General features: G+C 49.1%; 2 protein-coding genes across 2 annotated transcripts in view; one reads left to right on the forward strand and one right to left on the reverse strand.

Moving 5' to 3' along the window:
• LOC147096194 (E3 ubiquitin-protein ligase TRIM39-like) overlaps window positions 1-14,286 on the forward strand; it is a 546,064-nt gene that overhangs the window by 256,193 nt on the left and 275,585 nt on the right. The window lies entirely within an intron of this gene.
• Window positions 1-14,286, reverse strand: part of LOC147096196 (zinc-binding protein A33-like) — a 42,716-nt gene that overhangs the window by 6,410 nt on the left and 22,020 nt on the right. The window contains exons 4-5 of the mRNA XM_085975064.1: window positions 6,372-6,394; window positions 6,159-6,274 (exon numbers count right to left, since the gene is read on the reverse strand). Coding sequence (XP_085831190.1) covers window positions 6,159-6,274; window positions 6,372-6,394 — 139 coding nt within the window. The remainder of the gene's footprint in view (window positions 1-6,158; window positions 6,275-6,371; window positions 6,395-14,286) is intronic.

Here is a 14,286-nt window from a genome sequence, read left to right on the forward strand (position 1 = left end):
GAGGTGTCGGAGAGTTGGCGTTCAGCTTCCGCTAGGTAGAGGTCGGTTCACCAAACAACAACAGTACCACCCTTGTCAGCAGGTTTAATGACAAATTCGTGGTTGGATCTAAGAGAATGGAGCGCTGCAAGTTCAGAGGGAGGTAGGTTGGAGTGAGTGAGGGGAGCAGAGAAATGGAGTAGGCCGATGTCACGGCGGCAGTTTGCAATGAAAATATCTAGAGAGGGTAAGAGGCCAGGGGGAGGGGTCCAGGTAGAACGGGAATTCTGAAAGTGGAGAAAGGGTCAGCCGTGCAGGGGGAAAACTCCTGGTCAAAGAAGTGGGCACGGAGGCGAAGGCGGCGAAAAAAGAGCTCAACATCGTGCCGAGCTCGAAATTCATTGAGGTGGGGGCGTAAGGGAATGGAGCTCAGGCCTTTGCTGAGGACTGATTGTTCGGGGTCAGAGAGGGGAAGGTCAGAAGGGATAGTGAAAACGCGGCAGGGTGTGAGATTGGGAGAAGGGGGTCAGAGGAAAGTGAAGGGGAAGAAGGTTCTGGAGGGGCGTTGGTGTTCAAGAGTTGATGAAGCTTGCAATCCTTGACATCAGAAAGGAAGAAAAAAAGTTTTTTGTTGAAGCGTCGGATGAGTCGAAGGATGAAATGGAACTGTGGACCCGGACAGCTTTGAGAAAGAGTGCGTCGGTGCTGCTGAAGAGAGAGGTCGAGAGTGTTCATGTGGCGCCGCATGGCGTTGAGCGTGGATCTCAAGATGCGGCGAGAGCAGTAGTTCAAGGAACGATGAATATCTTGGAGATATTTGTAATCCTGGGTGGATCCGAAACACGAAGGGTGGAAGTTTAGTTGGAATCCACGTGGAATAGTCGGAACTGGAGACAGTTGCTGAGGAAAGAGATGTGGCTGTGAAACCGAGTCTTGGCAGATACCTGATCTAACATGAGAAGAGAAACTGAAAGCAATGACGATGAACAAGGTTGAAGAGACAAATGGAAATCCCGTCGCAGAGAAGAGCAGAACTTTTTCAAGGTGGGCATTCATAGAAGAGAGGTGGCAGTGAACCACCTTCTTCTTCGGCAGTCCCTCGGAACCGAGGATGACTTGCTTCCACGTTAAAAATGAGTTCTCAGGTGACTGATGAGTCCAATGAGGGACCTACAGTCTCTGTCACAGGTGGGGCAGACAGTGGTTGAAGGGGCGGGTGGGTGGGGTGCTTGGGTTGACGTGCGCTCCTTGCGCTTGGCTTCCGCTTGCTCCCGGCGAAGAGACTCAAGGTGTTCGGCGCCTTCCCGGATGCTTCTCCTCCACTTTGTACAGTCTTGGGCCAGGGATTCCCAGGTGTTGGTAGGGATGTTGCACTATTTCAAGGAGGCTTTGAGGGTGTCCTTGAAGCGTGTCCTCTATCCACTTGGGGCTCTCTTGCCGTGTCGGAGCTCCAAGTAGAGCGCTTGTTTTGGGAGTCTCGTATCGGGCATGTGGACAATGTAACTCGTCCATCAGAGCTGATCGAGCATGGTCAAAGCTTCGATGCTGGGGATGTTGGCCTGAGCGAGAACACTGACGTTGGTGCGCCTATCCTGCCAATGGATTTGCAGGATCTTGCGGAGGCAGCGTTGGTGGTACCTCTCCAGTGCTTTGAGGTGCCTCACCATTTAAAAAATATTCTGTTTTTCTATTCTTCCTACCAAAGTGAATAACCTCATATTTCCCCACATTAGACTCCATCTGCCACCTTATTGCCCACTCACTTAACCTGTCTATATCCCTTTGCAGCCTCTTTCAGGCAGTGAACCAAACACTAATACAATGGCAAAATACTGCAGATGCTGGAAATCTGAAATAACAACAGAAAACGCTGGAAAAACTCAGCAGGCCAGGCAGCATCTGTGGAGAGAGAAACAGTTAACGTTTCAGGTTGAAGACCTGTCGTCAGAACTGGAAAAAAGCAGGAAATGGAAAGCAAGTTTAGGGGCTGGGAAAAGGGGGAGGGGATGAAGGAACAAAAGGGAAGGTCAGTGATAGGATAGAAAGCAGGAGAGATTAAGAGACATTGAGAGACATTAAGAGATATTCAAGGCAAGAGGAGGTGGTAATGGGACAGGTTAAGGAACAAAGGATGGCTCTAGATGAAGTGTGAATTGCGCTGGCAGAATGAAGGACAGCTGCCATGTGGGAGAGAAGTTAAAAAGGCCAAACAAAAAGTGTGGATAAAAAAAGAAAATATATATATGTGACAGGGGCCGAGGTTATGATCTGAAATTGTTGAACTCTATGTTGAGTCCAGAGGGCTGTAGAGTGCATAGTTTCTCGACATTTAAAAAATATTCTGTTTTTCTATTCTTCCTACCAAAGTGAATAACCTCACATTTCCCCACATTAGACTCCATCTGCCACCTTATTGCCCACTCACTTAACCTGTCTATATCCCATTGCAGGCTCTTTGTGTCCTCCACACAGCTTACTTTCCCACCTAGCTTTGTATCGTCAGCAAACTTGGATACATTACACTCGGTCCCTTCATCTAAGTCATGAATATAGATTGTAAATAGCTGAGGCCCAAGCACTGATCCTTGCAGCATCCACTAGTTACAGTCTGTCAACCGGAAAATGACCCGTTTATCGCTGATTGATCGTGAGCTTTCAGAAAACCGGCCTCCAGCAGCAGCAGTTTTCAGTTTTCAAATGTAGCTCCTCATGTCCCTTTCATTTCTGACCAGTCTACTCTCACCTAAAGTTGGCTCCCTATTCAAGCAGGAAATAGTATTGGCACCGACTCACAATATGGAAATACCCAGGACTCCAGGATTTGGGACAGGGACACATCCATGGGGCAGGCAGAAGTTCAGCACAGCCCACATCTGTCCTGGAAACGCTCCCACTGGAATTTCTGCTGATTATTCAGCAAAAATGTATTGTAACAGAAAACCGACCAGTAAAATCTAGTCAGTTACATAGAAACATAGAAGATAGGAGCAGGAGTAGGCCATTCGGCCCCTCGAGCCTGTTCCGCCATTCAATGTGATCATGGCTGTTCATCCAAATTCAGTACCCGGTCCCTGCTTTCTCCCCATACCCTTGATCCCTTTAGCCTTAAGAAATATATCCAACTCCTTCTTGAATATATTTAATGAATTGGCCTCTGCCGCCTTCCGTGGTAGAGAATTCCACAGGTTCACCACTCTCTGGGTGAAGAAATTCCTCCTCATCTCTGTCCTAAATGGCTTACCCCTTATCCTTAGACTGTGACCCCTGGTTCTGGACTCCCCGACCATCGGGAACATCCTTCCTGCATCTCGTCTGTCCAGTCCTGTCAGAATTTTATAAGTTTCAATGAGATCCCCTCTCATTCTTCTAAACTCCAGCGAGTACAAGCCCAATCGTCCCAATCTCTCCTCATACGTCATTCCCGCCATCCCAGGTATCAGCCTGGTGAATCTTCGCTGAACTCCTTCCATGGCAAGAACATCCTTCCTCAGATAAGGCGACCAAAACTGCACACAATACTCAAGATGTGGTCTCACCAAGGCCCTGTACAACTGTAGCAAGACATCCTTGTTCCTGTACTCAAACCTTCTCGCTACGAAGGCCAACATACCATTTGCCTTCTTAACCGCCTGCTGCACCTGCATGCTTACCTTCAGCGACTGGTGCACAAGAACACCCAGGTCTCGTTGCACTTCCCCTTCTCCCAATCTATTGCCATTCAGATAATAATCCGACTTTCTGTTTTTGCCACCAAAGTGGATAACCTCACATTTATCCATGTTATATTGCATCTGCCATGCTTCTGCCCAATCACCCAACCTGTCCAAATCATGCTGTAGTTTCTCGGCATCCTCCTCACAGCACACACGCCCACCCAGCTTTGTGTCATCTGCAAATTTGGAGATATTACATCTAGTTCCCTCGTCTAGATCATTAATATATTTTGTGAATAGCTGGGGTCCAAGGACCGATCCCTGCGGTACCCCACTAGTCACTGCCTGCCATTCAGAAAAAGACCCGTTTATTCCAACTCTTTGCTTTCTATCTGTCAACCAGTTCTCTATCCAAGTCAATACCTTGCACCCAATCCCATGTGCCTTAATTTTACACGCTAATTTCTTATGCGGGACCTTATCGAAAGCCTTCTGAAAGTCCAAATACACCACATCCACTGGTTCTCCCTTATCTATTTTACCAGTTACAGCCTCAAAAAATTCCAGTAGATTAGTCAAGCACGATTTACCTTTTGTGAATCCATGTTGACTTTGTCCGATCCTGTCACTGCTTTCCAAGTGCACTGCTATTACATCTTTTATAATGGACTCTAGCATTTTCCCCACTACCGATGTCAGGCTTACCGGTCTATAATTCCCAGTTTTCTCTCTACTACCTTTTTTGAATAGTGGGGTAACATTAGCTACCCTCCAATCCATGGGAACTGTTCCAGAGTCTATCGAATGTTGGAAGATGATCAGCAATGCATTTACTATTTCTAGGGCCACTTCCTTAAGTCCCCTAGGATGTAGATTATCAGGCCCTGGGGATTTATCGGCTTTCAATCCCATCAATTTCCCTAACACCATTTCCCTACAAATACTGCTTTCTTTCAGTTCCTACCTTTCTTCAGACCCTATGGCCTAGAAATTCAGTATAGCCACTTTTGGGGCGGTAAAGTCGGACGGCCGCTAAAGTTTGCGCCCGGCGCAAAGTCGTGCCCCCTTCGCCGATATTCAGTCGCATCGCCCCAAGAGGCTGCTGCTGCGCTAAAACAGGTGATGCACCACTATCTTTAGGCGCTAAGCCGGCGGTGCTGAGCGAGACCCCCGAGGCCGGGCGCAGCGCAGGTGCGGTGAGTTCTTGATTGACAGCAGACACGCTGGCGCCGGTGAGCTCTTAAAGGGGGAGGGTGCATTTGTTTTTTTGAAAGGCCGAAACTGGTGTATTTGTGTTTTTGCGGGGGGCTTCTCTCCATTTGTTTGTTATGTGGTAAGGGCAGAGGTATCAAAGTAATAAATCATCTCCTCCTCCTCCTCCTCCTCCTTCTCCTGAAGCCACAAGTACCTGTGCGAGTGTTGAGCCAAACGGCTCTCTACCTTTGTCTCTCTGCAACGATCCGTCTCTCACAAAGCAGGAGTGTTGCAAAACGGCTGCCTTTTCTACTGCAGGAGGAGTGCCCTTTAATTTGCGCCCCCCGCGCCCCGCATCGGCTGAGCACCGTTCCACTCAACAGTCGCTAGGGGCGCCAGGCGCACAATGGGGCGGCGCGACTGAAGTTCCGGTTGGGGGCGCACAAAGGGCGTTGCATGAGGAAATGACATCATGATCTGCGCGCGCAGCTGAGCGCGCGCAAAGACTTTGCGCCGGCGCTAAATCGCTACTGAAGTTGGGGCAAGGCGCAGATCGCGCAGCGCCCGGGCGCTAGCCGCCTAGCGCTCGGGCGCTAGCCGCCTAGCGCTCGACATCTACTCATAAGGCGCTAACGGCTGGCGCAACCAACTGAATTTCTAGGCCTATGTTCCTTGACATCTCTGGGAGGTTATTTATGTCCTCCTTTGTGAAGACAGAAACAAAACATGTATTTAATTGGTCTGCCATTTCTTTGTTCCCCATTATAAATTCCCCTGATTCTGACTGCAAGGGACCTACGCTTGACTTCACCAATCTTTTTCTCTTCACATATCTATAAATGCTTTTACAGTCAGTTTTTATTTTCCCTGCAGGCTTACTCTAATATTCTATTTTCCCTTTCTTAATTAATCCCTTTGTCCTCCATTGTTGAATCCTAAACTGCTCCCAATCCTCAGGTTTACTGCTTTTTCTGGCCAGTTTATATGTCCTCTCCTTGGATCTTATGCTATCCCTAATTTCCCTTGTTAGCCACGGTTGAGTCACCATTTTTGTTTTATTTTTAGGCCAAACTGGGATGAACAAATTCTGTAGTTCATCCATATGGTCTTTGAATGTTTGCCATTGCCTATCCACTGTCAACCCTTTGAGTGACATTCCCCAATCAATCCTACCCAACTCGCGCCTCAGACCATCGTAGTTTCCTTTATTTAAATTAAGGACCCTAGTCTCTGAGTCAACTACTTCTATGATATATTTATTATAAAAAGACAGGTCTCTTCTACTAATAGAGAGAGCTGTTTAATAGCTGGTGTCAGGAAGCTCACACCCACCTGTATTAATCACCGTCAGCATCTTTCTCCACACTCTGTACTGCAGTGACCCAATGTATTTCCCCACATTTATTAAAGGGTAAACCTTCTGCGGCTCTGGGAGAGTTCGCTTCGCTCTGCAACAGGAGATAAAGGTCAGTGTTGGATCATTCCAGGGTGGGCGAGAGATGTTAGAAATTAAATATTGACTCAAATCAAGGGTGTAAATTATACCTTTTCTCAGTTTCTGGAAATTTCTGCGGAACAAGAACAATTATTACTATTTGTGTTTAGAGAACATTTTATCACAAAAAGAAAGTAACAGACTGGATTCCACAGAAAAGTACATTCTAAACATGGAAAGTTATTGGACTGCCTCTTCCTGTCCTCACTGTACTGTGAGTTACTCCACAACATTACAACTGACTCGATCTGACTGCACAACACAACTCACAAAGCTACAATCCAATTGTACAATCCTGAAGAGTCTCAAAATCTGAGAGTTAAAGTATTATTTAAAGAGAGTCACTTTAATCTATTCAAGTTGTAATTTGCATGTGTCCTTTGCCCGAAAACACGGTCCTGCCTGTCTGATCCCGGACTGTCATTATCGCTCTCTGACTAGCAGCTGCAGTGTAAATGCACTCTCGGGGGAGAATGGTCTGACCGTTCTGAGGGGTTTCTTACTCTGTGTGAAGTTTATTTTCCTCAATGTTTGATTTGATGAAACTGTCCCCTTATAATAATATTTCACAGCAAACAAGCTCCAGATTTAGGAACTTCCATGTTAAAGACAGCCGTTAGTGCCCTTGGGTGTGAGACAGAAAACCAAATGTCACAGGTGATTGTTCTTATTTTGGTTAGTGAGTGAGATTTATATTAGTGATTGAGATAGAACAAGTCCAGTGAACTACAGACCAATTAGCTGAACGTCGGTAGTAGGAAAGATAATGGAATCCTTACTCAAAGATGTAACAGAAAAACATCTAGAATCTGAAAATATAATGAAGAATAGTCAGCACTGATTTCAAAAGGGAAGGTCATGCTTGACCAACCTTATTGAATTCTCTGAAGTAACAGAAAGGGTAGACAAGGGGAATTCAGTTGACGTAACATATTTGGATTTCCAAAAGGCCTTCGATAAGGCACTGCATAGTAGACTTGTGACTAAGGTCAGAACATGTGGAGTCAGGGGATAAGTAGCAGTATGGATAGCAAGCTGGCTACAGAACAGAAAACAGAGAGTAGGGGTTAAAAATAGTTACTCAGATTGACAAAAGGTGTAAAGTTGTGTTCCACAAGGATCGGTGCTGGGGCCACTGTTGTTCACCATTTACAGAAACCCTTTGGACTCGGGAATAGGAAGTACAATTTCAAAATTTGCGGATGACACCTATTTGGGGATATAGTTAATACCGAGAAGGACCGCGATAAAATAGAGAAAGACGTTAATAAACTTGCAGAATATGCATGTAATTGGCAGAATAATTTCAACATAGGCAAGTGTGAGGTGGTACATTTTGGTAGGAAGATAAGGAGGCCACATACTCCTTGGAAAATAAGTCCAAATGGGGAAGAGGAACAGAGGGATCTGGGGATACCAGATACACAAATCACTAGAAGTAGTGACACAGGTTAATAAGGCCATAAAAACAAACAAAGCACTGGGATTCATTTCTCGTGAATTGCAAAGCAGAGAAGTTATCTTAAACTTGTAGAGAACCTTGGCTAGACCACACTTGGAGTACTGTCTGCTGGTAAACAAGGGCCCTTGAGTATATCTTTTAATTATAGTGCAATTGGTGGGATTGATTTGATTTAATTTAATTTCAATTAATTAAAGGGTAAGTCATGGCAGGACAGCTTGGCCCCGTGGCATGCTTCTCCTGCGCTATGTGGGAAATCAGGGACACTTCCTGTGTTCCTGACGACCATGTGTGTGGGAAGTGTATCCAGCTGCAGCTACTGGCAGACCGCATTGCGGCGCTGGAGCTGCGAATGGATACATACTGGGGCATTCACAATGCTGAGGACGTCGTGGATAGCACGTTTAATGAGTTGGTCACACCGCAGGTAAAGGCTGCACAGGCAGGCAGGGAATGGGTGACCGCCAGGCAGAGTAGTAGGCGCAGGCAGGTAGTGCAGGGGTCCCCTGTGGCCACCCCCCTCTCAAACAGATACACCACTTTGGATATTGTTGGGGAGGATGGCTTATCAGGGGAAGGCAGCAGCAGCCAACTTCCTGGCACCAGGGGTGGTTCTGCTGCACAGGACAGGAGGAAAAAGAGGGGTAGAGCTATAGTAATAGGGGATTCTATTGTAAGGGGAACAGATAAGCATTTCTGCGGCCGCAAACGAGACTCCAGGAAGGTATGTTGCCTCCCTGGTGCAAGGGTCAAGGATGTCTCAGAGCGGCTGCAGAGCATTTTGGAAGGGGAGGGTGAACAGCCAGTTGTCATGGTGCATATAGGTACCAACAATATAGGTAAAAAATGGGATGAGGTCCTAAAAGCTGAATATAGGGAGTTGGGAGGTAAATTAAAAAATAGGACCTCAAAGGTAGTAATCTCAGGATTGCAACCAGTGCCACATGCTAGTCAGAGTAGAAATAGAAGGTTATTTCAGATGAATACGTGGCTAGAGGAATGGTGCAACGGGGAGGGATTCAAATTCCTGGGACATTGGAACCGGTTCTGGGGGAGGTGGGACCAGTACAAACTGGAAGGTTTGCACCTGGGCAGGACCGGGACCAATGTCCTAGGGGGAGTGTTTGCTAGTGCTCTGGGGGAGGGTTTAAACTAAAAGGGCAGGGGTTGGGAACCTGTGCAGGGAGACAGAGGAAAGCGAAACAAGGATAGAAGCAAAAGACAGGAAGGAGAAAAGCAAAGGTGGCAGTCAGAGAAATCCAGGGTTTAAATCAAACATGGTGACAGTAAATAATAATTCTAAAATGTCTAAGAGTGATAAAAAAACAAGCCTGAAGGCTTTGTGTCTTAATGCGAGGAGCATTCGTAATAAGGTGGATGAATTAGCTGCACAAATCGACATAAACGGATATGATATGATTGGGATTACGGAAACGTGACTCCAGGGTGACCAATGCTGGGAACTCAACATCCAGGGGTATTCAATATTCAGGAAAGGCAGGCAAAAAGCAAAAGGAGGTGGGGTAGCATTGCTGGTTAAAGAGGGGATTAACACAATTGTAAGGAAGGACATTAGCTCTGATGATGTGGAATCTGTATGAGTAGAACTGAGAAATACCAAGGGGCAGAAAACGTTAGTGGGAGTGTCATACAGACCCCCAAACAGTAATGCGGAGGTTGGGGATGGCATTAAACGGGAAATTAGAGACGCGTGCAATAAGGGCACAGCAGTTATCATGGGTGACTTTAATCTACATATAGATTGGGCCAACCAAATTATTAACAATACTGTGGAGGAGGAAATCCTGGAGTGCATACGGGATGGTTTCCTGGACCAATATTTCGAGGAACCAACTAGAGACCAGGCCATCTTAGACTGGGTATTATGTAATGAGAAAGGATTAATTAGCAATCTTGTTGTGCGATGCCCCTTGGGGCGGAGCGATCATAATATGATAGAATTCTTCATTAAGATGGAGAGTGAAGTCGTTGACTCAGAGACTAGGGTCCTGAATTTAAATAAAGGAAACTACGATGGTATGAGGCGCGAGTTGGGTAGGATTGATTGGGGAATGTTACTCAAAGGGTTGACGGTGGATAGGCAATGGCCTAGGACCCCAGCTATTCACAATATATATTAATGACCTAGATGAGGGAACTAGATGTAATGGCCTAGAAATTCAGTGGGCCTTGCGCCCACTTAGCGCCTAAAGAGGTCTTTTGCGCCGGCGGGGTGGTAGCGCTGAAATTGAGTGCAGCGGTATTGGCGGCGGTAGCCGTTAGCACTGCGCCGGGACCGATGACGTCATCGGTGTGCGTGGAGGCCCGTAACGCCCCGAAACCGCGCCGATCCCCATATTTATTTGCACCCGCCTCCTCCGAAGCGGGCGCAAACAGCGAACAGAAAAAGGGGCCGTCCTGCTGCCATAGTGGGGCGCTTTAAAGCTGAAGGTGCGGCCGGCCACTTTTTCGGCGGCCGCCTGCCCGCACCTCCTTCCCCGGCCTCCTCCACCCCCCCCCCGCGGCATTGCCGGCTGGTTTCCGTGGAGCCCGGCACTTCTCCGCTGTGCCGGGCTCTTTTGCCGGCACTCGCGATCAGGGCTCCGGCCGTTGCAGGCACCTCCCCCTTAAGAGAAGGGGGAGGCCTGCAGTACCGCAGCCTGCCGCACCGCATTGGGTGGCGCTGCGGCAACTAGCGCGCCGATATTCAGTTGCAGCGCCCCAAACGGAGGCGGGCACACCCTGGTATAGCGCCCGCTTCCGAATTGGGGCGCAGAAGACGAATATACGGCGTGCGCTAATGCCTCCCCGCCCAGCGCTAACTTTTGGGCGCGAGCGAGCTGCCCGCGCCCAAGTGAATTTCTAGGCCAATATCTCCAAGTTTGCCGACAACACAAAGCTGGGTGGGCGTGTGTGCTGTGAGGAGGATGCCGAGAAACTCCAGTATGATTTGGATAGGTTGGGTGATTTGGCAGATGCATGGCAAATATGGATAAATGCGAGGCTATCCACTTCAGTGGCAAAAACAGGAAGGCAGATTATTATCTGAATGGCAATAGATTGGGAGAAGGGGAAGTGCAACGAGACCTGGGTGTCCTTGTGCACCAGTCGCTCAAGGTAAGCATGCAGGTGCAACAAGCGGTTAAGAAGGCAAATGGTATGTTTCCCTTCATAGCGAGAGGATTCGAGTACAGGAGCAAGGATGTCTTGCTGCAGTTGTACATGGCCTTGGTGAGACCACACCTTAAGTATTGTCTGCAGTTTTAGTCGCCTTATCTGAGGAAGGATGTTCTTGCCATGGAGGGAGTGCAGCAAAGATTCTCCAGACTGATACCTGGGATGGCAGAAATGATGTATAAGGAGAGATTGGGTCGATTGGGCTTATACTCGCTGGAGTTTAGAAGAATGAGAGGGGATCTCATTGAAACTTATAAAATTCTAACAGGACCAGACAGACTAGATGCAGGAATGATGTTCCTGATGGCCGGGGAGCCCAAAACCAGGGGCCACAGTCTAAAGATAAGGGGCAAGCCATTTAGGACTGAGATGAGGAGGAATTTCTTCACCCAGAGAGTGGTGAACTTATGGAATTCTCTACCACAGAAGGCAGTTGAGGCCAACTCATTAAATATATTCAAGAAGGAGTTAGATATATTTCTTAATGCTAAAGGGATCAAGCGATATGGGTGTGATGAAATATTTCCATTCATCACTGCCTGTGACTGAGATCGGTTTCAGTGTCATTTCCCTTCCCCCAGACCTCATTGTATTGTGTACTGGAATGTGCTGTATTGTATACTGGAATGTGCTGGAATGTGCTGTGTGTAGGGCTCCTCCCATACCTGGCCCCGTTTGTAAGCAAGCTTCAGTCTAGCCCCAATCTCCAGAAGGACGACATCTCTCTCGCTTACGTGTTTCGTTCTAAGTTAATAAAAGCCTTGTTTTGTTCTGCTACCTTCGAGTCTTGAAATTATTGAGGCACATCAATTTTATTAACTTATTTTTTCAACACTATGGATCAACTCCTGAAACCCGAACGTTTGGATTTGGATCAACATGCTCCGGACGCATCAGCACGCTTCGGACACTGGTTTGAGTGTATGGAATTCTTCCTGGACAATTCCGCAGCCGTCAAAGACGCTACGGACGCTGCAAGGATGAGACTCGGAATTCTGCGGAATTGGGTAAGCCACCGGGTTTACCCCCTCATCCAAGACGCCGAGACGTACCTGGCCGCCTGCGACATCTTAAAGGTGCATTACCAGCAGCCTACGAATGAGGTGTATGCTAGGCACCTGCTCGCCACCCGCGCACAGCGGCCTGGGGAATCGGTGGAGGAGTTCCTAAGCACCCTGAAAATGCTTGGCAAAGACTGCAAGTGCCGAGATGTAAAAGCCGCGGTGTACACTGACGAGCTTGTTCACGATGCCTTCATCACAGGCCTTAACTCCACTTACATCCGGCAAAGACTGCTGGAAAAAACGGGGTTGGACCTGAAACAGGCTGCGGACACCGCGCGATCCCTGGATGTGGCCCAGAGAAACTCGGACGCCTACTCTTCAGCCCGCGCCGTCCACGCCGCCACGTGTGCACCGAGGGCACTGCCATCTTGGAAGGCATCTTCCCCGCCCGACAGCCCAACACCGGCTGGGCCCCGCTCTCCCCCCAGAAGCCCTACGACAGCCGCGACGCGTCAGGGACCCAACTGCTACTTCTGCGGGCAGCCAAAGCACACCAGAAACCTGTGCCCGGCGAAAGGCACCACCTGCTTTAAGTGCGGTAAGAAGGGGCACTTCGGGAAGGTGTGCAGAGGGAACCCCGCCGGAAAACCAACCGCCGGAAAACCTGCCACCGCCGCGTGTGCGCCGTGGGAGCGGCCATCTTGGACGCCATCTTGCCCGACCTCGTGGGGTCCGCCATCTTGTGAGCAGACAGCGTGGACGTCATCTTGTATCGATCAGGGCCCTACAGTGGCATCGGTCACAGTGGACCAGACCAGGCCGCACCCGCTATCCAGATCAATGGTGGACATCGAGGTAAACGGGTGCCGGGTTAAATGCTTAATTGACAGTGGAAGCACGGAGAGCTTTATCCACCCAGAACTGGCACAACAACTCTCCCTAAAGGTGGTCCCTACTCAGGGTACCATCTCTATGGCTGACAAAACCCAGACATCGACCATTCTGGGTTACTGCACGGTACAATTGTGCGTTAACGGAACTGTATATGATAATTTTAAAGTATTAATCATGAAGAACCTATGTGCGAGCGTGATCTTGGGCCTGGATTTCCAGTGCAACCACCAAAGCATCACGCTCAAGTACGGTGGGTCCCAGCCGCCCCTCACAGTGTGCGGTCTGGCTACCCTGAAGGTAAAGCCGCCTTCGCTATTCACGAACCTTACCCCTAACTGCCGGCCAATAGCGACCAAAAGCAGGAGGTACAGCTGGGAGGACAGGCGGTTTATCGCGACCGAGGTAGACAGGCTCCTGAAAGAGCGCATTATTGAACGCAGCAACAGCCCGTGGCGCGCCCAAGTGGTAGTGGTAAGGGGTAGCGAGAAGAAACGGATGGTGATCGACTATAGTCAAACGATCAACAGGTACACCCTACTAGACGCCTACCCGCTACCCCGCATATCAGAAATGGTGAACCAAATCGCCCAATACCGGGTGCTCTCCACCATCGACCTCAAGTCAGCGTACCACCAGCTCCCTATCAGACCAGAGGACCGCCCGTACACCGCCTTCGAGGCGAACGGACGCCTCTACCAATTCCTCAGAGTCCCCTTTGGGGTGACGAATGGGGTCTCGGTCTTCCAGAGGGAGATGGACCGCATGGTCGATGACCACCACTTGCAGGCAACCTTCCCCTACCTCGACAACGTCACCATCTGCGGTCACAACCAGCAGGATCACGACTCGAACCTCGAGAGGTTCCTGAAAACCGCACAAAAACTCAACCTCACCTACAACGAGGACAAGTGCGTTTACAACACCACGCGCCTTTGCATACTAGGCAGCGTGGTGGAGAATGGGGAAATCGGACCAGACCCCGACCGATTGCGCCCCCTACGGGAGCTGCCCCTGCCCAACACTCCCAAAGCCCTGAAAAGATGCCTGGGGTTATTTTCTTATTATTCCCAATGGGTCCCCAACTACTCCGACAAAGCCCGCCCCCTCTTGAAAGCATCCTCTTTCCCGCTCTCTGCTGAGGCCCACGCCGCCTTCAAAAGCATTAAGCAGGATATTGAGCGGGCCACGCTACAGGCAGTGGACGAGAACACTCCATTTCAAGTGGAAAGTGATGCGTCTGACTTCGCCTTGGCGGCCACCCTCAACCAGGCGGGGCGGCCCGTAGCTTTCTTCTCGAGGACCCTCCAAGGGCCCAAGATCAGACACTCCTCCGTGGAAAAGGAGGCCCAAGCCATCGTGGAGGCAGTGCGCCACTACCTAGCCGGCAAACGCTTCACCCTACTTACCGACCAGCGGTCGGTAGCGTTT

This window comes from Somniosus microcephalus, unplaced genomic scaffold (assembly GCF_052327205.1).
Source record: "Somniosus microcephalus isolate GS21.2 unplaced genomic scaffold, FLI_Smic_1.0 unresolved_chr1, whole genome shotgun sequence".
NCBI classification, from domain to species: domain Eukaryota; kingdom Metazoa; phylum Chordata; class Chondrichthyes; order Squaliformes; family Somniosidae; genus Somniosus; species Somniosus microcephalus.